Source organism: Rhamphochromis sp. 'chilingali', assembly GCF_963969265.1.
Source record: "Rhamphochromis sp. 'chilingali' genome assembly, chromosome: 17".
Lineage (NCBI taxonomy): Eukaryota > Metazoa > Chordata > Actinopteri > Cichliformes > Cichlidae > Rhamphochromis > Rhamphochromis sp. 'chilingali'.
In genome coordinates, this window is record NC_137944.1 from 22,644,262 (window position 1) to 22,670,920 (window position 26,659).

The window sequence follows — 26,659 nt, forward strand, 5'->3', positions numbered from 1 at the left end:
TTTAACCAACCCTCTTAATCCAAAAAAGGAACAACTCATATGGCTCCTACAATGTTGTAAATGGATCAAGCTCACTGAAAACTTCTAATTTATAGGGGAGCTCAAATGATGTAGTCTACATGTTAACAGCACATAGCTTTAGGTCATTTACTGATGGATGCTTATACTTTTAACCTGATTTGCAAGATGGGTGTATGTCAGGAAGCTCTGAAGAGGACTTTATTTAAAAAAAAATAAGGCATGTTAATGACAAGCAGCCACATGTAAATGACAGGCCCAAAGAGGGGAAGCTTTTAAATTTGTGTTATGAAACCAACATCAACCACTGGGGAAAAAGGGGAGGCTACAGTGATAAAAGCCAGATTCCTTTAGATTTGTGGGACCACTTGGATGTCACCAATGAATTATCAAAAGGGTCTGCCAGGTATACATCTATAAAGACAATTATTCAAAAGTACAAGTAATTTTAAAGTCTTAAACTGACAGCTGAAGCAATAACCATAAGGCATTGTATCAAGTATTTATTTGGATTGCAAGATGATTTTCCGGTTGTGTGATCAATATGGCTTTGCAGTCTGGCACAATGAGAATCTGAGGAATTGACAGTAACTTGACAGCGACAGGCCAACACTGGTGCAGCTTCACATTTCACACAGTGAATTGTGATCAAATCACATTTAAGTGCTAATCAACCAAGGTCACACCGCCTTTACAGCTCTTCCTCCACACCCTGCTTTTTACAAGTTTTAGATGAAGACAAACTTTGGACAGAGTCTGATGGGTTCACCCATCAGTGGGGGGCTCAGACCCACTACTCCATGAGTAAAAGAATCAGCTCAGGCATTTCTAGCACATCCCACTGGAATGAGGCCCCAGGACAGACCCAGGTTCCCTTTGAGTACATTATGCAGTATGATGGCAAACTACACTTGAAATTGCACTAAACTTATGGTCATTTTACCTAGATGCAATATTTCTTCTTTGGCTCTCGAAGGAGGCGGACGCACTTTTTCCTCCTCTCCCTTATCATCCCTGCTTATGTCCTTGTCTAGTCTCGTGTTTTGTTTTGTTTTTGTATTTTCCCTGGAACACTCCGTCTGTTCTCTAAAACCTAAAAGAGGAATTATGGATTGGATCAACTGGTCCCTAAATGCAATTGACACCCCTTTCTCAACGAGAAGTTTGGGCTTGGGTGAGCCTGAGTGCTGAAGATATCTACCTATTCGGAACCATGGTAACAGGGTTCTTGCTGATCGGAGCTGGCTTGGCCCAGACTTATCGAAGAATTAAGAAAGTGGAACCGGCTGTTCAAACCCCCACAAGGCTGCCCGCTGGGATTGGAACGATGGGAGAGGCGTGAGTTTCTCAAAATGGGCTCATTGAGTCAGCACGGATAAGATCTTGGAGAGGCTACGGCTGCTGTGAATACTCAGAATAAGATCTGACTGCAGACTGGATACATCTCGGAAGGGCTAGCCCGGAATAACATCTCTGGGTGCAAAATTGGATGACATCTCGGGGAGGCACACTGCCGTGAGTTCTCAGAAATCTGCTCCTTGAGCACAAGAAATGACATCACAGAACGCAAGTATGGCAAAGCTCACGGCTCTCCAACGGGACCAGTGTTGGACTGTAGAACTGCTTTGAAATATGAGCTGTTCGCACTATAGTTTAAAAAAAAAAAAAAAAAAAAAACCCCACACACTTCATGCGGATACCCTCTCTGCGCCAGCTACAAGGCTTGAGCTGAACAAAACACCCTGATAACGACTGTTTACTCTGTTCCTTCCCATTCCATGCAAGGCCACCTGGGTTGGCTGGAAGACTGTTTACTTAGCCTGGCAGGGCGAAGGACACCGTCTCAGCTGAACTATGGACACTCAGACATATACTGATAAGCACTCACTGACTCATCACCCTCCCTACCCTGGATCCGACGCCACCTCAAATGCTTACCTCCCCTCTGATGTGGACATCGGGTCAGTTGGAGGCGCAGTCAAAAGATTGCAGCGGTCCTAGATCAGATGTACACACTGGCACTCTTTCCCATGTTGCTTGTCTGCGTTTATTGTGCTATGGTGTGTTGATATCTGTGCATTCCTGTATTATCCTTTTGTGTTACACATTTCGATGTGTTTCCCTCGCTACCTAGCCTGACCCGTCTCTCCAATGTGATGTTTGTGTATTGTATGTACGGTCGGCAATGTCCGTCATCTCTGTTGTGGGCAAAAGACCTGCAACTGACAAATAAAGGCTCTCATCATCTCATTTCATGTGTTTGCTCAATGTTTCCATTGTGTAGCATGCACCGCAGTCTTTGATTGCTGATCACTGAATTGTGTCATGTTTTAGTGCTTGATAAGTTCAATAAACAACATTTCAATGTCTGGATCTGAAATGCCAAACCCTGAGGTCCACACTAGTTATACCTTGCAGTTCTTAATGACGACAAAAGATCCATGCATATTGAATTAAAAGGCTTTATTTTCTTAGTTAAATCACAATGTTAGTTTCCAGATCAAATCCTTATTGAACCTGGAAGAAAATGAATCTAATTAGACCATTAAACAAGTTGCAAATTATCACCAAGATTTAGAGACTCACCCTCCCATCAAAGCACCGCTCATCACATCTCTTTTCTGCTGGCAGACAAACTTCTGCAGAGCACATGAAATAAATCTGGCAGGGAATGAACACAGTAAAACAAAGTTAATCTTTCAATATCCAAGGCAAACATTGACTTTAAAAACAGTTCTGCTTAGAACCCAGACAACCTTTTTTTTTCTTTTTTTTTTAAACACATGTAAATTAGGAACTGTTCCAGCATTAACTTCTCCAACTCACCTCTTCATTTAGGTACTTGTTTGTCCTTTGATCCATGAACTGGAAGGCACTCACTATAAAGCGTTTTTCATGATTCACTCCAGGAACATTGCTGACTTTAAGTATGGACACATGTGGGTCATGAGGATTGGCACACCTGCAGACAAGCATAACTTGCAGTCAGAAGTTCAAGATAACCTTAAAGCTCTAAAAGGTTGATGGTCGTGCTTACCCTTCATAGATTAGCACCAGAGCATTTTTTGCAGAACGAGGATATGCCAGGCAGTAATTCACAAGAATTATTGCATCTGCGTTAGGAGAGCTGAGGCGCAATTCAAGATACACAGGGCGGCCGAGGAGCAGCCGCAAGGGCTGATGGTGATGGTCATAGAAACTTGAATAAGTCTCATCTGTTGGGATGAAACAGAAGGCATTTAGCCAGTCTTCACACCAGCAGAGTTTGTCAAGCCTGTCTACTGTAGTTTGTTGGAAAGACAATGCAATGCCCAACCTTTGGCAATTCTCAACTCGACACCATATAAACTGTTAGAGATGACTGAAGAAGGCATACTGGAAGGTGGGGTCTTCACCATGTAGCCAACACTAGCCATTGATTGAGCAGTGCCCCATTTGTTATAGCGGCACTCAATCAGAAATCTACAAGAGATCAAATAAGCCATTAATACCACGTGCCAGTCTAGAACACAGCATACTGCTCACCATGTGCCCCTGCCCCTCAGTCTGTTAGATTTGTGTTTGCATATTAAAATCTAGCACAAGACACTAACCTGAGTGGATCAGTTCTTGTAATGACACCATACTTTAGATTGAGAGCAAGAACAATACTCTGCACTTCAGCCAGGTATATCGTCACCTCACCAACATCCTGTCAACACAAGTTACATTGGATGATTTACTTACTGAGGTGCAATTTACAAGAATACAAGCCAGCATGTTAAAAGCCAAGTGTCTGCTTAAGTCTCAAAACCTTTGTAACTTTTAGGAGAACCTCATACCAGTGACAGTTTAGATTAAAAGTTGATTCTGACAGATCAGATGGCGCATGGAAGAGTTCAGACAGTCAACAAGCTTTAGACATGTCATACTAGAGACATCCTTCCAGTTTAAGCTGCATAAACCCCCCCCCCCCCAATCTGTCAGCAGTACTGCCCCCTGTACTGCTGCCTGCTATTTAGCAGCAAAACGTGTAGGCTGTTGCAGTGGCAAATCAGGGTGATAGCTGGTCATGACCGCTCATTAAAATTAGTCCTGCAGTAGCATATACCAACATCTCCAAGTCAAGCACCAAAGCATTCTTATTCCAGATTTGGACATATACCAGGTTGCCGCCAAAAAGTCAAAGCATTCCTACAAAGTTTGCCAAGTAACAGCTTTGCTGCTGGAGGGGTAACTTACGTAAGAATGGGTTCCACATTCTGTAACTTTGAACTTAAAGATGGCGACCTGGTTGTTAACAATGGCTGGTTTACACTCTGGATTTCCAGGAACAATCAGTCTGGTAGGATCCACAGGGATGGATGCAGAGTTGTACCGAATGGCAAATACAAAATGTTGATCCACTGTGCACTCTACAGGAGGGATAGAAAAAAGCCACTTAAGTTTCACGGATTAAAAATTCAACATTTATACCATCTGTCAAAAACTAGCCTTACCTTCAAGTGGGTAGTAGCAGACAGACGCTAGCAAATCCACACAACAGCCCATGGCCCGACATTCTGAGACAGATATTCCATAATGACCACATCTCACCTGCTCTCCCACAGGGATGCTGCAATCTGAAAAAGGGAAAAACAATTAATTTCATCTGAATAATGTTAAAGCATCTTCTACAAACCACTCACGTTGTCTTAATGTTGGTGATGATTGAGGGAATGCTGGTTGGGGCAATCCTGGTTGTGGTACTGGAGGAACCGGTAACATAGGTGGTGGAACCAGTGCTTGTGGATCTCTGACCAGTTTAACACACGGCAAGGGCCCACCACCTGAACGTGGCACCATTTCTGGATCAAACTTGTTGCAAGATGTGGTCGACACTCGTCTCTGGCCAAGTGTATCGGTGTACAACAGCTGTAGACTGAAGCCATCCGCCTATAATAAATTGTAAAATAAAGTTTAATGACTTCCTGTTAAGCAAAACAGTCAAGGGAGAAACTCTTAAGCAACTTACATGCCGCTCCACATTGCACCCATTGAAGGGTACAGTTAAGGTGTTCTTCAGCGGATCCACTTCATAACCACAGTTTTCTGGCGCACCAACAATAGGCAGCAGACTGTCCCCAGAGCCTGGAGAAAGTACATGCCAGTTTTACCAGACGGAGCAATTCAATCTATTACAAATCTAAAAATCTAATCCAAGTACATACCAAACACCTTAACCTCACTCAAAGGTCCTGTTGGCAGAGTAATTTGGAAGCCACTTTCACTGCAAACAACTTCTAGATCAGCAGCAGTTGGATTACAACTGCCTGGCCAGCTCCTTGGAGGCTCATCTTCAAATTTTACCTGGAACCCACGGTCCACACCACCACCATAGTGCGTGGGTCTAGAATCATCTACGGCCAAGTCATCATAGTCAACATAGTCAACATCGGAGTCAAAGTTTTCACTGCTGGCAACACCTTCGGCTTCAAGGACCACATCTTCAAGAATTTTAGCTTCACCCTGGTCAAGGCCACTACTGTAATCTGGACAACAGAGGTTGTTGTTAGGTCACTGATAACAAGTAAAAACCCCATTCATATGGGCAGGAAAAGCTAGAAGTGTAGCGTAATAAGCATGATGTTCATTCCTCTCAAATCTATATCTTAGATTGTCAGAATTAGCCGTCAGGCAACAAGCTGTTAGAAGCCACAAGTCGTAAGTGACCAATCCTGATAAATACACCTGCCCAACCGTCTCCCTGCCGTTTACCTGTAGGGTCATGTGGTTCGCCCCTCTCTCCGGGCTCATACAAACTGCGAAGCTCAGTTTCATTTATGCGCTCCCACCCCCGGACGGACACCGGCAGCAGAGTCCAAGTCAGGACTAGCAGCAGCTCGAGCCTACACCCAGCCATTCACGTGAAAGCTCTCATGCAGCTGCAGGAAGCCTCGCGCCCCGCTACAAGTACTGGCTCTAGCTTAATTGATTGCACCTGACTGCTGCTGATTTTTCACCTGCTGCCCCGTTACAGGCGGGAAGGAAACTCGCCTGTTTATTTATTTATTTTCAACCTTAATTATTATTCATTTAATTTACATTAATCTGGCCAATATTTTATTATATAGGGTATGGCAATTTCTTTTTAGATACTATGAAAAATCTTTAAATCACTTAAAGTTTCTCTGTGGTGGCCGTAAACCTTAGATGTAAAAAAAAAAACGCAACAATTTATCTTTCTCGATTGATGTTAGTTTATTTTCGTTTTAATTTGGCGCAGGCATGTTTAAGAAGTGGACTAGCTGGACTAGTGGGGCCGCTGAGAAAGATCAAATGACCTCTGCACTAAAGCAGTCCAGAAAATTGGACTTACAAAATATTTTAAATAAAGTAGCTTCTATTTATATATAAGGAAACGGGGATGAAAGTGGTTTCTTCCCCGCCTATGACAATATTCGTGTCTGAGCTTGTGGAAGAAAATTGCAAAGTCCAAATGCAAATGTTGGGTTAATATCTCAAAATCTCAACTTTCTTACTGAAACCTCAAATTTAAGATAATAATCCAAAAGTTTGACTTTTCCAGTGAAGAAAACGAGCTTCCCTTAAAACCTCGTTATTTGCCTTAATTACATCATTTATCACTTCTTGCTCAGATTCTCTTATTGCTTTTGTTTTATTTTTTATTGTTGCATATTTTAACAAAATATTTCCAACCAAAAAATACTTTACATACTTAATCATCACTGGGCTTACCCAGGGTAATATAGAACTTCAAAACATATTTACAAAATTCATGCAGACAGATGATCTCTGTTCAGTATGTTTGTTTAATAAGGTCAAATAAATCAAACAATTTCCTTCAATAGAAAAATAAAATGACACAAACATCTTGTTGTTGCGAAACATTTATTTGCACTCAATTACATGAAAACCGATGTATGTTTCTACTGCAACACAGGTCAAATAAACAAACTATTCTAGAGTCTTTATCACTTAAAACATAAAATATCTTCTGTCTTTGAGCTTGATCTCTTGAACAAATTAGAAAAAAGAAGAAAAAACCCACAAATCTTGATGATTTTAATAGTTGAGCAAAAAAGAAAATCACTTATATGAGTTGGCTTTATGCTTAGGCAAGAATTCAAAATTCTTGGGTACGGGTCCAAGCAGCATTTCACTGGAAAGTAGAAAACAATTCATAAGACACTCATTATTACATTTTGCACTTTTAAAATCTTAATTTTGTGCAATCTTGAAATGTAATTCTAGAAAATAGGCATGTTTGTACTCACCTTATCCTGATCCAGTCCTCTACGTTCTGACTGGCCATCAGTGTCTCCAAATAGTTCCTGCCCATGTAGTACGGAGGTCTCTCATTGATCTTCTGAGGCACTCGCTCCAACAGGCCCACTGGAATATATCTGAGAACAGATGGAGGGAGAAGGAAAGCAACGTTTACCACAGCAAACAGGAAAACTTAACAGCGGGAGTCAGATGCAGTGGAATGCAACATAGTCTATCACACATTTTCAGCTATTACATGTCCCCAGTCTCATAAACTAATGGGAAAAGACCACAAATAAGTCTGTTACCCTAAAATTATATTAAAACAGCTTAATTGCACAGAATATATGAATCGAATTGCTCACAGAAGAACAAATGCAAAATTTCTGAAATGTGATGTAGCCCACCGGCACAAGAAGGAGAGCCACTCAAGCAAGAAGGTGCGTGTCCTCTCCACGCCCCTAGTGTCAGAGCCCCAGTGCTCCAGGCCAAAGTTGCTGAAGTCCTTTAGGATGTCCAGTCGCTCACTGGACGAAATGTCCCAGTGTCGGCTCTCCTTGATTTCAGTGAAGATCCAAGGCTTAATGAGAGCACCCCTATAGAGAACCCAGAAAAGGTAATAAATAAATACATACATACATACATAAATAATGTATAAGGATCTTCCATCCTATGGAGTAATTTGTGGTCAGTGTTTTCTTTGTATTTTCCTCTGAGAAACAATGTTTCCACACTTCAACTGAAAATTATACATGGAAAAAGGCACCCACATATTAGCCTTAAGAGCTCTGACAAATTTGCTGCTGGGTTTTAAAACAACTTAAAAAGATTCTTGACTTCACTGAGGCAAAATACACTCATGGCCACTTTATTAGTTTCACCTTGCCAGTACTGGATTGGACCCCATTTTGCCTTAAGAGCTACATAAAATCTTTGTGGCATAGATTCAATAAGATACTAAAAACATTCATCAGAGATTTTGGTCCATATTGACATGACGGCATCACACAGTTCTTGTAGATTTGTCAGCTGCACATCCACGATGTGACTCTCGTGTTCCAACACATCCCGAAGCTGCTGTGTTGGACTGAGATCTGATGACTGTGGAGTTACTGTGAAGTCTGTTAGGTTGTGGCAGTAAATGATGCTCAATTGGTTCCACAACCCTAAAGTGTGCCAAGAAAATATCCCCCACATCATTACACCACCAGCCTGAACCACAGATACAACCCGGGATGGATCCATGTTGTTTATACCTAATTCTAAACCTTTGATCCAAATGTTCTAGCAGAAGTGGAGTTTCACCAGAGCAGGCAGCAGTCTTATATTGTATTGCAATTTTGACTGTCAACTGGAAGCAGTCTGAAATATTTGTGTTAAACAGTGGGACACGTGTACCTAATGAATGGCCAGTGAGTGTAAACAAATATACTTGAACTCTAATAATGGAAAAAGTTTTAAGTGAAATCTAAAAACAAAAGTCACTGGCTGCAGACCATATCAGTTCCAGATGTCATCTGTTTTTAAGGCATTTCGATCTTTTTTTTTACGCTGCAAGGAAATGACACTAACCTTGCAATCATAATCCCAGAAACTCCGGTCTCTTTCGCTTTCATTGCATCCTCATAGGACAAAATGTCTCCGTTACCTAGAAAAATAAAACCAAATCACCTGTGATTAATATGTACTATAAAAACATGTACAATAAAAACACTACACTGCATTCTGTGCAAGGTTTTACAACCTAGAGAACGCCAAACTAAATGCATGAAACTGTTTAAACATCAGGAGGCTTTTGTCTTTTTGTGTAACCTTTACAAATCCACATACCAAAAAGTGGGATGGGGCTAGCCAGCTTTGCACATGTTGTGATATAGTCCCAATCGGCTAACTTTGTGTATCTCTGCTCTCTGGATCTACCATGCAACTGTAGGAAAAACACAGCGTCAATGTTTTTTAATAGGAGAGGCGTATGTAAACATGTTATACATCACCGAACAGAATAACATCTCGAGAATGAATCGTCACCATAGGATATTTACATTTACATAAATGATACCGATTCAGAATTATGGATGCTTACAGCTACATCTGGCAACTCTGTAAACCTAGAAATGAAATTTCCTTTTAATCATGTTGATTTATGGCATAGGGACGATTTCACATTGCTCAAACATGCTCCTCTTTTACTTACTGTAATCATTGAGACGCCCCAATTCTTCATCTCTGGGATGAGCTTGTGTGCTATGTTAGACTTTTCCTGAACACCGGTGCGGATCTTGACTGTTAGAGGGACATCAAGGACCTACAGGGAGAAAAAGGTTTTCATTCAGCCTTTAACTGAAGGCTGTGTGTCTTTTATCCTGTCTTCTTCCCTTCACCCTAAAATAGTCACAGCACATGGCTGCCCTTCCCTGAGCCAGGATCTAATAAAGTTTTTCTTCCCACTGTTGCCAAATGCTTTTCGAGGGGGAATTGGGTTTTTCCCTCAAATACTGTGCTTAAAATATAAAGCATCTTGAGACAGCTGTTTTTTGTGATTGGGTGCTATATAAATAAAATTGAACTGAATTGTAACTTTGCAATGATCCACAAGAGCAACAAAACTCTCCTTCTTGCATCATTACCATACAATAGGCAAAAAGTCATACTTACATAATTCATTCCTTTGACTATTCGTTCAAATTTTCTGGTACGTGTCATCAAGCCGCAGCCTCCGCCCTGATGGGAAAAAACAAAGGCCATCTGTCAGTGACTGTCATATTAATGTTTAACACTTCCTCTCAAATGCTGGTATCTGTGCTCTTTGTGCTGTAGTATAAACACACAAAATGCATCTGACTGCAAAATAGGAAGTCTCAATTTGTCTATTAGGAAATGAAAGAAAAAAAAAAAAGTCACGGTCTGAGCATTTGGGGGGGGGGCAAGTTAAGAGTTTACCTTGTTGTATACGAGATCAATGGGACACCCAGAGTTGATGTCCACAAAATCAACTTCAGTGTTGTTGTTGATGAGCTCTGCACACCTCGTCATTGTGTCGGGGAAACTGCCCTCCACCTAGAGACGCAATTCAGGCTTTAAAAAAATCACAGTCTTGGACTCTCACACAAATCCAGACGTCTTACCAACAACGCCCTCTATAGGACTGAATCCTTCAGAAGATTTTAAACATCACCTGAATACCAAACACATCTTCACTTTCGTGTCTCCTCAGGAGGGCCCACTCAGACTGGTGCCCCTGCAGCAGGTTTGTACACATGGCCATCTCCCCACATGTGATGTCTGCACCAAAGCGCTTACACACGCGACGGAAAGGCAGATTTCCACACTGAAGAAATTAAAGAAATACTTGCTTTATCAGATCCAGACCTCATTTACAGGTCATTATTTAATTGCACTTGCTACATTCCTGGATTTAAAGATAGAAATATATTAAAAAACACAACTACCACTAACTCCAATACTGATTTCAGTGTGATGGTACTTACAGTTGTTAGAGGGGCGAGATAGAGCTTGTCTTGAAAATCCACCTTAAGAACAAAAGCAAAAAGAGGCATTAAGCAATGCAATTTGACTGTAATTTAAATCGTGTAAATATTCCCTAAATATATATATGAGTATCAGATGTCTGCTGATTAGAACAGTTTATTAAAACACCTTGTTTATCGTTTAAACAGACATGAAAACTCTGGAGGAAAGCGACTGGAAGAGATATACCTGCTTCTTTTCACACGGGCGCAGCTTGATGACATCTGCATCAGTCAACGGGCCGACGGTCTTCACTGGAGCAGACTGTTTATCTGAGCTGGTCTACAGTTAGTCAGAAACATGAAAAACACACGCAATAAACATAAGGCTCAATGACAGAGTGGTCAGTAAGAGGGAATGCTGTTGGTAGAAAAGGTTACCTGTACTTCACTAGAAACAGGCTGTTTTTCTCCAGCTGGATCAGCAGAAAATTCAGATGCACATAGATCCCATGAGTGAGACAAAGGAACAAATTAAGATACACTAAAATTGATAATGCATGTATGAGTATGTAAGCAACAGGTCAACACATGTGCAGATTAAAAGAAACAGAATAGGAGTGTATTTAATCTGCTAAAACTGAGTGAGCTGGTCAAAAGCCAATCAATGGTGACACTTGATGAATCATGAGAACGTCCCCTTCACAAAAATAGAAAATCACAAGCTGTAAATCACTGGACTTTTGGCTGTGTTGCTATAACGACCCCACGCACAATAGATGTTACTCAATTGTAATGGAAAACGACCAAAACCGTGTCAAGCCGAGCCGAGGCAAGTGGGTACTAGTGAAAAAGAGGCTTGAGTGACATACTCAGTATCTGTTTCTTCCTAAAAAGCATGAGCAAAATTTGTGATGGCAGCATTCTTTATAAAAGCCTTTTCACTTGTCTTACCGTCGCCTTGCTGTGCTCCTTTATCTTTGTTGTCTGAGAGTGTTTTCAGGTACTTTTCTGACTTTTCGAAGGACACCGATCGCTTCCTCAGGCGACCCTGGAGCTCCTTACTCATGTTGTTCTTCACCATAGTCCTGCCTTCATACACCTTGACCAGATCGGCCTTCTCCATGGATTTGAAGTCAGGCGTAGTGTGGGCCTTGGCGAAGCGGCAGGACAAACCGTAGGCACATTTTCCAAATGTTTCATAGATGTGACAGGTTTCCCCAATATCGGAAGGCTTAGAATCCATATACTTGACAATGTCATGGTCAAAGAAGCACTTTGCTCCAAAGGGGCATTCTTTGTTCTAAATTTATGGGGGGGGGGGGGAGAGTCACAAAAGTAACTATATGGATCAAAATGTATTGCACAGAGCCTTTTTGAATGCAGAGTCAGAGCTTCATACCTGAATGATTGAGTGACAAAGTCGTTTTTCATCGTAGGCTGTGGGCTTTGTGTGCGGCCTTGACTTATTCTGTCCCCGAAGACGCTTGCCATCTGGTCTACCCTCAAAATTTTGTTTCAGCCTTTTAGGTTCAGGTTCCTCCAAAGAAGTCTCCTTTGAATCCTCAACTGCATCACTTTCACTGGCTTTCTCTCTTTTTGAGCTCTGCCACTCTGAGTCTAACAACCCATGAAACTTGTCTTTGGTTGTAAGGAATCTGCAAACATAAGAAGATGATGAAAGAATCCTCCTGATAAATTTTGTTTTAAATTATGTGTAAAAACAGTCTGTGTGTCACTAAAGCATTTTAGTATGAACTATATTCACACTGGGGGAAAAAAGAGCATAATGGGAGTAAATTATGCTAAACCAGTAAGACCCTGTAGCATGGGTCACTGAAACACTGAAAGCAAAGAGTTGAGGGCCTTCAACAGCCTTTTTGCTGACAGTGTAACACTCTTTGCTTCATCAGACAAAGCAGCAGGAAGGCTGAAAATAAAGGCAGTAAGTCCTTACTACGCCACTGGGGGTTGCAAAGCCCCTGTTTCACCCCTACAGGGCCATATTTTTTATGTTGTGTAAACGAGTTATTATCTCTTGTAGACACTTTCTACAGTTTTTTCACATAAATTCACACGAACATCTTAACAAGTTCAGATGCAGACAGCCTCCTTATAGTCACGTGCCTTGCTTGTGCTGTTTGCTCAGGTCAGATGGTCTGCTTTGTTCTTTCATAAACTCAAACACATGGTTATTTATTCAGCTATGCTTGCTCCCATCTTACTAACTGGCTTACGTTCATCATAAAAATCTGGCGTTATCTTCAGTCCCCTGACTCATGGCTGTCTCTTTTGAAAGTTGGAGAAAGATTGTTCTAATTTGCAGCTTCCCTCTCCTGAAATCTGTTGCAAAAACATATAAATGCGATTTCCACAGTTTTCTTAGTTATTAACAGTATCTTACTCTGGTTTGATCGCAGCTTCACCCTTTGCAGCCACGTCTGCACTCTTCGAAACGTTCACCTCCTCCGCTGTTTCCATCACAGTCGCTCTTCCTGCAACATTTTAACACCTTTCTAATTAAACACTTCACAGGACCATTCAGCTCCCAATCCTACGTTAGGACACTTTATGCACACATTAAACCAGTTCAGGTACTGCCTTATTATCATAATCAGCTTGCCTGCTTTTCTCTGTGCTCCATATTTAACCTTACACTTCCACCAGTTAGCTTCCTCTTGTAGCTGAGTTAGACCACTTACCGATATACTGAGTAAACAACCGCCTTGCTCCAACCGTGAAGTTAAAAGACAACTGATGTACAGAACGTAGAAATCAAGTCAAAAGTTCCTGGGTTTTGTTTTTTTTTCCACAACTGGACATGCACAACCCAGAATCGCGAGGAAACCGTTGTGCAGCACCTTAGATACGTCCGTGGTAAACCTGCTGCTCAACATTGGTTCCGCGAACCGCTTGCAAATCTTTCTCATTGCCTTTGAAATCCAGCACTCAGATTCACCTACTGGGCTGGAGTGTGACTAAGTAAAACAAATTAAAAATATACATGAAATGTTTTTATCGTTAGTCTTTGTCAATTTGGTCAAGTCTGTCGCGGCAGCCGGTTCACAAGGCCCTCGCTTTTTAGTTTAACTGACTATTGTTTATTTTAGACCGTATTATTTTTAGTTTTTAACCTTATTCAATAATGTATCTATTTATATCCAGTTTTGTTATTTTGTGCAGTTTTCTTTCCTTTTGTTTTGACTGAACCATTTGAGAGCTAAAAACTTCGAATGACAATAAAATGTGTTATCAGCCTGCCTGATGTGGCTTTGATGCATTTGTTTGAGACATGCGATTTCTACATGCCTGTGATTCATATGCCCTCCAAAATTGATGTTTACATTGTAATATTTATTCAAACAAATAACAAATGCTGACAAATATCCTTTAAATTCTAATAATATATATTAAAAAGAGATTTGCATCATGGATGAAGAGCGGACAAATCTGCAGCAACTGTGTGATGCTGTCATTTCAAAATGGACCAAAATCTCAGATGAATCTGTGTCATGCTGTTCTGAAGGGAAAAAAAGAGGGTCCAAGTTGGTATTTGCAAAGTGTGCCTAACAAAGTTGTATGGTGAGTGTAAATGGAGATCTTTGCTCCAGTCATTTAACTAAAAGAAAAACCCATTTTCTTAATGACTCTTACCATGTGTTGGTTTTAAAATGGCCCAAAAGTCTTCTTCAGTGCTTAAAAACAAACATCACATAAGTCATTCCATAACTTTACCTGTGAATGAAACATTCAGTCAAATGTATTTCATCTTTTGCATTTTTTTTAATTCCAAGACAGCGTATTGATGGATTAAAACACCTGGTATTTGAGCTGAAACATTACATAATGGGTAATCCACTGACAATTTCCTTTTACTCATTAGCTTCAAATGTAATTCCATGTCCCCAGACCTTCAACTTATTATTTTTACTGCTTTAATTACTTTTGTGAGACTAGAAGAATATCACAGGCACAATGTTTAGATTTCAATACTGGAATTAAGTTTGGGATATTAAAAGAGCTCAATCATATTATCTCTGAACATAAAACCTGATTATTCTTAAGTCAAAAAGATGAAAAAGTATCAGCCAACACTGTCTGACAGGCAGCAAGCTACACTCATTCTTCTGGTGAGGCAGAAAGTTTTTCTATTTTTGCGGCAAACCGCTTTCGACTTGAATCGAGGATGTTGATGCCATTCTTCTGGAAGTCATAGCCCAACCTTCTCAGTTCCTCTAGTCGCCCTGTAATGTTTTGTGTGCTGTAGTCCAAAACTTTGGGCTTTTCCAGTATCTGCTTCATTGTTATTCCTCCTTTTAAAAGACAGTCTAGTTTAGAGCTCAGAGTGTCAGGCCCAATGTAGAGGATCATCGGATAGTTGATGATCAGTTTTTTAACATCAGCTTTCCGACAGCCAAGTGCGGTCATCTTCTGCTCCAGGCTGTTGAAATTCTTTTTCAGGTACTCGTTGGAAAGGTCCAGAATTTCTGCCCCGTGGCCTTGAAGAAGAGCCAGCAGTTCTGAATCACTCAACTTAAGTGATGCTTTCAGGTTGTCGATGTTTGTCTTGACTCTCTTAGTGCTTCTGATTAAAATGTAAAGATTTCTTGTTATGACCATTTTTGCAAACTGCTCTGGGTTACTTCCACCGAGCTCTGTGCAGATATCTTCCAGAAACTCCACCATTTGCTTGTTGAGCTCTAAGCTGTTGGAGAATGTGCGCGGTGCTGTGGTCAGCAGCCGGTGGAGATCTTTGGCATTTAGTCCCAGTGAGACCAGATAATCTATGTTCTTTTCCAAGTTGTCGTTATCACTGGAGCGGAAAAACGACTCAGGTGAGCGATCCAGGATGCTTACGATTTCTGCGTCTGTCTGGAAGATGTTTCTCCACAGCTGCCAGCGTTGTTCCAAGTGTTCAATGGAGCGAGTGATGGCTCGGGGATAACGGGATATTATGCTAGCAATGACTTTGCGGCCGGCACCTTTTCCTTGCAGGAACTGAGCGAGGCCGTTCTCATTAGTGAAGGTTTTACGAAGCACCCCAGGCTGACGCTGGCGTGCCATCCTCACGTCAACTCCCATGAGGTTCAAGTTCTCGAGCAGAGATTCATTCTCCGGGTTTACCGGCGGCTTTGTTTCAGTACTTCCTGTCGAAGTACTGTAAAGCCTTCTGGGGAAGCAGGCTGATGCAAAATGTATTGGAGTGAAGCCAAAAAAGCTGTGCTGCAATGTCACCGATCGCTGCACAGTGAGGAGGGCTCTCACTCCAGGAACTCCTGCCATTTTTATTGAGGAGGGCCACACTGAAGCATCACTGCAATTCAGACAAGAAAAAACAGACATGTTAATATACACTCATGAAAAGACAGTTTTCACAGCTGCAGTCCTGTGAAAAACTAATCAAACCCCACTGGTTAACAGCTGTAGAACCACCTTTATAATCAGTAAGTTGGAGTGACTGTTTTCTGTGTGACTTTATCAGTCTCTCACTACATTGTAGAGGAATTTTGGAGGTGGTGGAGCCCCCCCCACAGCACTTCAGTCAGGCCAAGGTCTGGGCTTTAACTGGGCCACCACGGCACCTTGATTCTTCTCTTTTTCAGACATTCTGTTGTAGATGCTGCTGCTATACTTGAGATCATTGTCCTGCAGCATGACCCAGTTCGGGCCAAGCTTTAGCTTTCAGAGAGATCCTGGAAAAATTGCGGCATTGTGTTAACACACACCTGAATGCTCCGGACCAGCAAATTGCCAAAAACTCATGCAATCATGCAATCATGCATTTGATAAGCAGCACCTAGCTACTACAAACCCTCTTAATTCCTATGGAAGTAATAAGGGTGTACTTAAGTTTTTTCACAGCACTTTTGCTAAATTAAAAAAAAAAAGGCTTTAATATAATTAAAGAAAAGCCAAGAAACAAAAAAGAAAAGCCACTTGGCCAAAAAAGATGCAGACAGGTAACTGGTGAGCACATCTATTATCAGATGCTATTAGTAAGATATGATTGGTTTACTTTTGGATATGTTAATTTACAAATATATGAATCTTTAGTGAAACCATTAAGACATTGGTATATTAATCTTTTTCTTTGCTAATCTGATTTGCTGACACACCGCTCCAAGCTTACACCAGTAACAGAAACTTTCCAAACAAGTATTCTTAAACTTAGTTGTGAACTGCTTGATACTGGCCATTTACTAGTTATTTACTACATAATGCGTACGTTACTTTGGCAAAGTTATTTACGTTAGTAATACAAAGGGAAGCTTTTATTTATTCGCCCGGGAATAACTAACTGAAGAGTCCAACCAAAGCACACAGTCGTTTCTGTTTAGCGGTGTACAATATCTAATCAGTAATAGCCCTTTAAGTACCAGTCTGCTTTAAAAAGTATTAAAAACATACCAAAAGCCAACATTTCTTCCATGCCGGTAACGTGAACTCCAAGAACTCTCGCGAGATTCTTCTTCTTCGTTATATTTATTGGCTGTAGGTTAAATGACAAAATAATACGATAGCGACACAACTGGTATGGTGGAGTTTGTGCCAAACACCACCTCACATCTTCTGAAACATGTTTTTTCTCAGATAATCTAATACAGTGTAAGTTTCGTTATTTTCGTTCTTTTTTTTGCTGTTGGCTATATTGCTAACACTCCGTTTAACTTTATTTTTAATTAGGTTTTCCAGCCATTGCCTTTTTCAGCCTCATATTTCTGCTGACAGTGATTAATTTTTTTTCTGTTAGTGTTTTTCTGCGTGTTTAAATCAGAGACTTCTCACCTGTTCCTTGTCATTTCTGCACATTTCCTCTGAAATCTGTAAAGCCATTGCCTTTATACTGATTTATAACCACTAGATGGAAGCAAAGATCTTCTATTTGAAAGAATAGAACATATCACCCAATGACAGGTGAAGTGAATAACGTTACAGTGCCATATTCTACTAGGAAATCTTGGCATTGGTGTGGATCTTACATTGACATGTACCAAACATCTGCTTACTGTTGCAGAACAAGCACACTCAAATGACAACAGAGCCTTTCACTGGCAGCAGATTCCGCCAGCATGGCTCACCTCAGAAACTGTGCATAATTTGATAAACTTAGGTGTCTAAGGATTTAATCAGACCTCCAAATGACACACATTCCCACCTGAACCTGATCCACAGGTGTCCCACCTCACAGTCCACAGGACCAGAAAGCACAGGATACCCAGTAGTTCGATGTTAATTCTCCAAAACATCAGAGCTTTTAGGACGATCCACACAATATTACACAGATGTTGTGAATGGTTGGTGTAAGGACGGTAAGCGGGATTTTAGAAAAACTTAGGCCATTTGCCCAGTTTCCCCTAATTTCTATTAATATTGTTCAATATCAATTTTCAAACATTATATTGATTTTTTTTATTCTTTTTAATTCACTACATCCTGCGTAAGTGATGTGTAAATTAATGTATTTCCTTACCATTAGTCAAATTTAAAGACATGGTTTAATTAAAATTAACCTTCAAAAATGTATGGTCTGTGTGCATCGAGAATTTTTCCTTTCTTAGTTTGATAAAAACCTGAATTTTTCACAAACAATTTGAGGGACATCTCCATGGAGATGACCCCTGAATAAGTGCTTTTCTGCTTTGCACGTACTGTACATTCTAAATTACAGTGTGCTCAGTCACTAGTGAAGCTCTCGGAGAGCAATGACATTTTTCAGTAACCTGGGAAGCTTCAATTACATAATAAAAACAGCATTATAGAGGACTGGACTGTTGTTACAGGCATCAATAGTTAATTCTGTCTCAGCTAGCAGATGCTCTTGTACAAGCTACAAGAGGACACTTACCATGTGTTATGATTCACAGCCTACCACTGATAAACGTACTGACCCAGTGCGTCTCTTTACTGATGAGTCCCCCCACTTATGCATATTTTAATGCATGACACTGATATTGTCATTATGCAAATACACATTGCTCTGCTGCTCTAAGACTGAAGTGAGCTCCATCGCAACAGCTGGGCAACTGGAGTCTTGATTCAAATTCGTCTCACACATCCACAGGTCACAGTTACATTTGCATTTGCACACCTGCATTTTTCTTAAACCTATCCAAAGTATTTTAGGGACCCTTATGGTCTTTGTGTCTGTCTTTTAATTACTTATACTCTATGACAGACAATAAAGAGAGGTTATAAGACACCATAAATGGTAAGAGTGGTTCAATCTGATCTACGCTGCTATTGTATTTGAAACAGAGACATTCCCACGTGTTGCTGAGCTTCCAGCTTTCTTGTTGCACTTAACTAACCCTACTGGAGTCTGAAATATATATTTTTTTAGCCCCCCATAAAAGTTATTTGGCCTCATAAGAGATTACAAGATGCCAAGATTTCTTAAACATAGAAATGGATCATACATGTTTTAGTAATACAAAGTCACGTGAAGTTTTCACAGGACTTTATCAGTCGCTTACAACACTGAAGAGGTAGTATACCCTTACTGTTTCCATAGGAATTAAGTGGGCAAGTGGCAGCCAAGTGCTGCTAATCTCTAACAAGTATGGCTTGTTTGGATGGACTGTCAGAAGAAAACCTCTTCTCTCTAAAAAGTCCAAAGTGGAGATCTATGGCTATAATGCACAACACCATGTTTGGTGAAAGCCAAGTACAGCATGTCAGCACACCACCTACTGTCAAGCACAGTGGTGGATAGGCCATGATTTGGCTTGTTTTTGCAGCCATGTCCTCATATTTACATGTTGGGTTTATGAAGTATAACACAAAGTCTCCTTTGTGTAATAAAATTTAGAATACTTTGAGCAGAATGAAGTATAAGGATGAAGAAAAGCCTTTAAAAAAAATGTAATCATATGAGGATCTCAGAAGGTGAAACTACCGTATATTACACTTCTGGGCTATAAATACACTTTAATTTAAAAAAAAAAAAGCTGTAGCACTGGATGTGATGATAATCTAGATTAGTTAAGGCTCCTTTTCATCTTTTTTCCACCATATGTATTTAAAGTGTTATAAGAAAAATGGTTTAGAGTGGTTTCATTTTACTTTTCAGTATCTAGATGTTTCTATCATCTTAATTCTAACAGCCTTTGTTCACCACCCTCTGACTTATAAATATAGCATGCATGCTGTTCATTTGTTGAGCTTGTCTTGGTAAAGTCACTTGGGTAATTGTAGACTCTGTATACTCCCTGAGTGAATCAATAATTCAGAGGCTGACGAAACTTTCAAAAGTTCCTGCAGACGCTGGTGCTCAAACAGCAAGCTTTCACAGGTGAGATCAGGCTGGTGAGAATGTCCAAAAGAAGATGGGTGGAATTCAAAATCTGCCAGACAATAAGCTGTTCAGCCCCCGTCAGCCGAAGACACAGAGCATCTTCTCCCGCTGCTGCTGCTGCTACTGCTACTACTGGTATGTTTTTGGAAGTATAAGGGAAAGTTTAATATTTTATAATTCTACAGGAATATTTTAGCCTGGATGTTAGAACAAGAAATCTTCGAATGAAACTGAGGCAAAACGCTTAGGTAGGATATTTGTTTAAGACTGGACTGGCCTGCAAATAAAAAGGGAATAAATGTTGGTCCACCTGGACTTTAATCTCAGGGAAATTGAAATAAAATGTAACGGTGTAATGAAATAATCAAAGAGTATGAAATAATAAAACTGGCTAAAATTTGTTAGTCTTACATGTGCAGTTTGAGGCATGCCCTGGGGAAATATGGAGTTTAAGCAAACATGTAAGAAATAATCTCTAGATTTCTAAAATCCCAGCAAAGACCCCTATGAATTACTACCCACATCTCCTATTAGCTCACTGGTGATCAAATAAAAACTTTAAAGAAAGAAGATTAGTTCATCTAATGATCAAGCCACAAAGTTTATATTATCGCTGACTTATTTGGGGGAAAATGACAGGAAAGATAAAAGGCCTTTAGTTTGCCAGGAATACGCTACTTTAATTAAATATAAACTATTTTAAGACTGAAGATCAATCCCACATGGAGGCTGTGAGTAAAATATTGCCTGTCCATTTATTTTAATCGTCCTAGAAACCGATGCCAGTCTCTCATATTACCTGCAGCACCATTCAGCTGAGACAGCTCACGTGCTTCCTCTTTAACATATGGCAGCACTCTTGGTGATGCAGCCCATTCAAACGCCATGCTGGAGAATGCGAGGTGACAGCTGGATCCTTTATTAGCAGCAAACATCTTTGATATGAAAATATTCTGTGTTTAAAAAAGAAAACTCTCAACTGGGACAGCTCTGGCAACCTCTCCTCCTCGCCTGTTACCATAGAAACTGAGCAGACTTTACAAGCAGACTTCAGACTGCAGAGAATGAAGGGAAATTTATGGGATTGTAGTCAAATATAGTGACTGGCTTATTAATAATTAGCACTAAATGTATTATTTTTGCATTAAATAATCTTTTACATCGTGAGAAATTCAGCACACTTTTCTGTAATGGCTGTACAAATTCACAAATTTCTTTCAAACCACAAAGAGAGAGAAAAAAAGAGAATCATAAATTATGGAGAAAAGTGGTTTGTTTGGATTTAAAGCAGTCAGGAAGTGTTTCATCACCACCCTCAACGGTAGATGCCAACTAAATGCATTTTTATGAGATACTTATGTGGGTACAAATGGAGAGACGTGTATTTTATTTTGATAGCATCTGGCCTTTGCCTCCGTTATTTTATCAGTCAAGATATATTTATAGAAGACAGATTCAAAGCTACCCAATAGGATCAGGGGCATTCAAGTGGCAGGGAGTGAAACTGGTTTGAATATGCTGGATAATTGTTTCACAAAGTGAAAAAAAATGGACAAAAAAGTAACATTTATATTAAAGGCTTATGTGGTTTCATGGTGAACAAGTTATTAAATCATGATATACTTAGTGTCTAAAGTAAATGTACTTATTATATAGAATATCACTTTTCAGAATCATGTATATATTGGATCATAATTTCTGATTCACTGATTTGTATATCACTTTATGAGTGCAAAGTACAGTAGTTGCAAAGAAAATATGGTAAAGTAGAAGCAGAATGTAGCTGTACATAGAAATACTTAATATGCTCTCATCCACTGGGCATCATTAAGCTTTACAGTACTCTGGTCCAAAGGCATTAGCGGGGCATGCCCAAGAACAGGATACACAGTGGTTAAAATTAGTTAGAGTAAATCTATCCACTGTTTTTGGATACAGGGTTATACTTTTACTTTAATTATTATTTTGTTTTTGTTGTTTAGATATATACTAAAACTGTGTTGAATAAATTGTCATGTCACTCCTTCTTTTACTCAAAGTCAGAATCAGAGCTTGACAGTGACATAATTTTTTCAAATGAATTAGCTGGAAGTTGAATTTGGTATTCCCACCTCACCTGAAAACAAGTTTCTGTGAGAAAATTCAGCAACCATGCGAGAACTTGTGTAAGAAAACACTTTCATTTTTCAGTAGGTGGAGGTTTGCAATAAATAACAGATTCTGGTCATCAGCCAACAGACTTTTTAATGACAATATATATACACATATATCAAAATGTAATTTTTAACTTTGATTTTTTATAAATGAATTAAAGTATTTAAAAAACTTTTTCTAGTATTGTGTGGTCATACCAAAAAGTGATCACCTGCCAAAATATGATTTCCTGTATTTGCCTGCTGTTAGTGACTTGATGGGCTATAATCTGTCAAACATTCCTGACACTATTTGGGAGTTGTGGTCACTTTTCCACAATGTTACTTTTATATATCTTTTACTTATCCAGGAGTAAAAGTCCCGCTAACAATAAACATGTCTTTTTAAAGAGCGATATGGCTAAGAGGACAGCAGAAATAGTAACAACATAACATAATGGTTCTATATAGAAATTTGAAGTGGTAAAAAAAGACGATCTTGTTTTGGACGGTATTTCTGACTGAGCGTGAACGCACCACCGTTTGGCTGCCAGTGGGCGTGACTGTGAAGGCACCTACACTACGTCATCAATACTGGGTCTCATGTTTACGTGGAAAACATGGCGGCGGACTACCAACAAGGAGACAGCTAGTTAATGCCAGTGGAAGTCTCTGGGAGCGAGCCACGAGTCATATAGAGAGAGGGACATTTAGCGGTTAGCTTTTAAATTTCTCTCGCGGATACTTCGCATGAGGCAGTTTCTCTGTTTGTTTAGCCACAGGGACTGCGGGGATGGAAGACGAGGAGAGGCAAAAGAAGCTGGAGGCCGGCAAAGCAAAGGTATGATTCTCAGTTTTGGTGCTAGCACAACTCACTGACACTGCTCTCATTACTCTGAAGTAGCGACTTAATGCTGTCGACAACTTGTTTTGTCGCGGCCGGGGTCTGTCAGACGCTTTTGCCCCCCCTTCCTTTCATTTTACGCTATCAGCTGTCGGACTCCGCAAACATGCGCCCTGCTTCGCACTGACAGCCGGGCATGGGGCGGGCGGGGTTGGGGTGGTTAGCATAGCCGCTGCTAGTCTCCTTTGTCATGCTGCATGTCTGCACTTACTAAAGTGTTTCCTTTTACTTTCCCGAAACCGACGTGCAGGTGTGCGCAGGCCACATTGCTACCCGGGATTTATAAACGCCACCTGAAGTGACACTGACTGACAGGCTGGTGTAACAGGATTTACAGGACATAACCCCACTGGCTAGAACCAGCATTGCCTCACACGCCAAACTTGTGCTTTATTAGCTGTCTTCTAGAAACGATAGCATCCACAAACTGGATCAACGTTTATATTAATCGACAGTGACACGGTACGCACTGCTCTTTCAGTTTTGGCTCGTGGTGCTTGTGGATGACCTTGCAGGAGCTCTGTTATCTGTTTTTATAGTCTGTATAACCCAAACATCTTGCGGGGGATGTGTTTTATCAAAAAAGATGTTTTCAAAGAGATCTTAGCAACATAATTACAAGCTGGCCAGACCAGCCTGTGGTGAGCATCTTCTTTCATATCATGAATACACCAGTGTCATGCTGCAAGCATGTGGACAATTAGATAAAGCGTATGTACAGTTGAGTGTTGCACTGTAGCCCTGAATGTTGCATTTTTATACATTCTTTCCTCAGCTGTCTGGATGCAAAAGCATATATACAAATAAGTTGATGCAGAGGCTTCTTAACAATCTTAATAATATTTAAGGAAAATCTTATTTGGAATGTTACCTGTCTAGTTTTCACGATCCTACTCTAAAGGTTCAGATGTGGGTCCAGTGTTAGATTTCATGGTGTATGCCAGTTGTTATGGACGTTGAAGCTGGGGAAAGCTTTGGGATGAATGTCGTTACTTATTTGACTGTAGTTATTTTAAGTTGCAAATTTTAAGACTGGAACATCAGCCTGAGCCATTAGATTGAGACCAAATGTTTATAAAGCACTTGTGTATTTCTAAAAATATTACCGTGCAGCACAAACTTGTAAAATCTTGTAAAGAGATTGTATCTGCAATCTTTGTACATAGGTCATGTGTTTATATATCTTATTTATTTTTGTATTTTCCTTCTAGTGTGGGAAATAGGATCCTTAGGTTTGATTACGTCTTCTCTTTTACTCCAGGAGGGCCCTAATGAGAATGAGTCTCTACGAACTAAATTGTCGAGTCAGAAAGTGTCAAAACTGCTTAAATCAGGCAGTCTCTTAAAGGGAAATCCAGCCTCTTTCCATCAAGATGCTGCAGAGAAACATTCAGCATGCTGGTTTTTAAATTGCTTAAGCTCTCTGGTTTTTGCACCGCAGGGGAGACCGTCTCCCGGGTTATGACTTTGGTATTTTGGTTTATAAAAAGGCCCCTCTGTGGTGCAGGCTGTTTTTTTTCACACAATGCCAAATCACAATGTCCTCATGCAGTGAAGAAACCTCATGACATAATGTTTAACAGGGACTTCCAGAGCTGAGTCAGTCTATAAGATGTGGGGAGTGTTTACATTGTCTTCTGGCTTCCTCAATTTATGAAAAAACATTATTTTTTTCATGTATTTCCTGCCTGCCTGAAAAAGATGGTGCATTTCTGAAATCAGGTGAAGGAAAAGTTGATGTTGATATCTGAGTGAAAGGTAAACTGTCTGTCATCTATTGTGTAGCTCGTAGCAGGCGAGTGCCTACTGAGTCATACCAGACAATAAGCAAAGTGAATATTGTGGGCCGGTGTTGCCAGGCTTTTGTTTCAGGCTGTTGTGCGCAGATGCTTTGTTCATGTTTTGCTACAAAATGGAGCACACTGACAAGCGTGTTACTGGCATTCTGGTTTTATTCATTCAAGACTTTCACTGAGTTCTTCAGTTACATGAGTAGCATCTTCTTAGGCTCCCTGTATGAAAAACACTGCGCTGACTGCACTAATGTACTCAGGGTGGTGTAAGATTTTCTGTTGGGTTATAGAAACCCATGAACTCAGATATGGCACCTGTTCCTACACTTACTTTCTGTAAATCCCTCCCAATTTTCAAATCCAAACGTCACCTCTCATGTCACTTTGTAGTTGTGGGTAAATTATCTGTCTGTAGATATATCTGTCAGATGAAGAGTTTCTTTGTTTGTTTCCCTCCAATTAAGATTGACGCTTATTATATCTCCTTTTTTATGCTTACAGAGGTGTGCGTTTCCACTGAATGAAAGTACCTTCTTCGTGTTGTTTGTCACCCTGGTCTTTGGGATCAGTAGTACGTTGAACAGAGCTGATTTTTAATGAAACATCAGGGAATAATTTGGCTCAGGGGATGCTCATAATTCATAAAGGATTCTATGTGTATTTGTTTGTCTGCTTCTCCGATATGCAGCTATGCAACCTCAGGCTCTTTCTGCAGAATGAAGAATCACTGATATGCGTTTGTACTTTTGACAGATGAATACTGATGATTATCCACAAATAAAAAAGCAATACTACTATCTTAAAACATTTTATGCATCAGATATCTTTTAGAAGATTTATAGAATGTGTTTTTTCAGCCCTGGAGAGACAACATGCTGAACTACGTGTAAAGGATCATTTTAATTTCTCAGCATTCAAATAGCCTTAAAGCTCAGTGTCACCACCATCCATGCCAGGCAGTGTTGCAGGTTTTGACGACAGCAAAGATACAAGTTGAGCTACTTAACTGAGGCTTGAATAGTTAATCCTTCAGGCGACTAATCACAGGCATGCCCTGCATTGCCCTGTGTTATGAATGGAGTATAATCACCTTTACTAGTTCTTATTATTTTCCTAAACTTGTACTGGAAAGTTTGATTTTTAGGGTGCAGTATTTAGTGTTTCTAATGCTTGACAAAGTACTAAATGCTTTGAAAACTCGTATTATGTCAGGCTGCACTGCTTCAGAAGGGATTGTCAGGTGATTAATTGAAGATGATGGTGTAGCAGCTGCACAGGTTAAATTGGCAACAGCCTGGATGATGACTAATTTTAATTTTCATTGTGGCTTTTAGACACTTTCTGAGGGGATTTCATCTTGCTTGATGCAATGAGCATCTTCTATAAAAACACTATAACAGGTGTGCCAAACATACGGCTCGGGGGCCAGAATTGGCCAGAAGTAGACTACATTCTGGCCCATTGGACAGCTTTCAAAAATAGAAATGCATTTTGGACTTTTAACTCTGTTTTCACAAGTTTTACAGCTTTTCCTACTGATAAAGACCTCCCCCGTGGACATTTATATTACACCAAGTTAATTAAATTATAGATTTCTGTATTTTACACATTTTACTTCTTACAAGTTAAGCCCAAAGACTCATGCTGACAGATTTCTTTCATTTACTACAGAGGTGTTTCTTTATGATGTATAATAATGGATTGCATTTATATATAAAAACCTAGAGGTGCTATTAAAATGTCAGTTCTTTTTCTTATATTAAGATATGTTATTGATTAAATGTATAAAAATGGGGAGTTTC

General features: G+C 40.1%; 4 protein-coding genes across 10 annotated transcripts in view; 1 reads left to right on the forward strand and 3 right to left on the reverse strand.

Moving 5' to 3' along the window:
* Positions 1 to 2,468: 2,468 nt before the first annotated feature.
* On the reverse strand, positions 2,469 to 5,944 carry LOC308384904 (zona pellucida sperm-binding protein 4-like). Its single transcript, XM_080863541.1, has 12 exons — positions 5,755 to 5,944; positions 5,208 to 5,528; positions 5,012 to 5,127; positions 4,686 to 4,932; positions 4,497 to 4,619; positions 4,240 to 4,412; positions 3,612 to 3,709; positions 3,335 to 3,480; positions 3,056 to 3,233; positions 2,845 to 2,980; positions 2,605 to 2,679; positions 2,469 to 2,535 (listed from the first exon to the last, which is right to left on the reverse strand). Exons 1-12 carry the CDS (start codon positions 5,897 to 5,899, stop codon positions 2,527 to 2,529), a joined length of 1,767 nt encoding a protein of 588 aa, XP_080719667.1. The 5' UTR covers positions 5,900 to 5,944; the 3' UTR covers positions 2,469 to 2,526.
* A 1,125-nt stretch (positions 5,945 to 7,069) lies between these two features.
* On the reverse strand, positions 7,070 to 13,604 carry dus3l (dihydrouridine synthase 3-like). The gene is made up of 16 exons (XM_080862737.1): positions 13,436 to 13,604; positions 13,138 to 13,228; positions 12,136 to 12,391; positions 11,688 to 12,036; positions 11,175 to 11,209; positions 10,984 to 11,076; positions 10,755 to 10,796; positions 10,442 to 10,594; positions 10,207 to 10,323; positions 9,922 to 9,987; positions 9,461 to 9,571; positions 9,097 to 9,193; positions 8,839 to 8,914; positions 7,674 to 7,862; positions 7,275 to 7,403; positions 7,070 to 7,159 (listed from the first exon to the last, which is right to left on the reverse strand). The coding sequence occupies exons 2-16, from the start codon at positions 13,212 to 13,214 to the stop codon at positions 7,087 to 7,089; spliced, it is 1,863 nt and encodes a 620-aa protein (XP_080718863.1). The 5' UTR covers positions 13,215 to 13,228; positions 13,436 to 13,604; the 3' UTR covers positions 7,070 to 7,086.
* An 859-nt stretch (positions 13,605 to 14,463) lies between these two features.
* mterf1 (mitochondrial transcription termination factor 1) lies at positions 14,464 to 17,191 on the reverse strand. Its single transcript, XM_080863757.1, has 2 exons — positions 17,142 to 17,191; positions 14,464 to 16,047 (listed from the first exon to the last, which is right to left on the reverse strand). The coding sequence occupies exon 2, from the start codon at positions 16,014 to 16,016 to the stop codon at positions 14,853 to 14,855; it is 1,164 nt and encodes a 387-aa protein (XP_080719883.1). The 5' UTR covers positions 16,017 to 16,047; positions 17,142 to 17,191; the 3' UTR covers positions 14,464 to 14,852.
* Positions 17,192 to 22,768: 5,577 nt separating this feature from the next.
* The window catches only part of akap9 (A kinase (PRKA) anchor protein 9), a 68,118-nt gene continuing 64,227 nt past the window's right edge, over positions 22,769 to 26,659 (forward strand). For all 7 annotated transcript variants that reach the window (XM_080863235.1, XM_080863236.1, XM_080863240.1 and 4 more), the window contains exon 1: positions 22,769 to 23,001. In XM_080863235.1, coding sequence (XP_080719361.1) covers positions 22,954 to 23,001 — 48 coding nt within the window. In that variant the 5' untranslated portion in view covers positions 22,769 to 22,953. The remainder of the gene's footprint in view (positions 23,002 to 26,659) is intronic.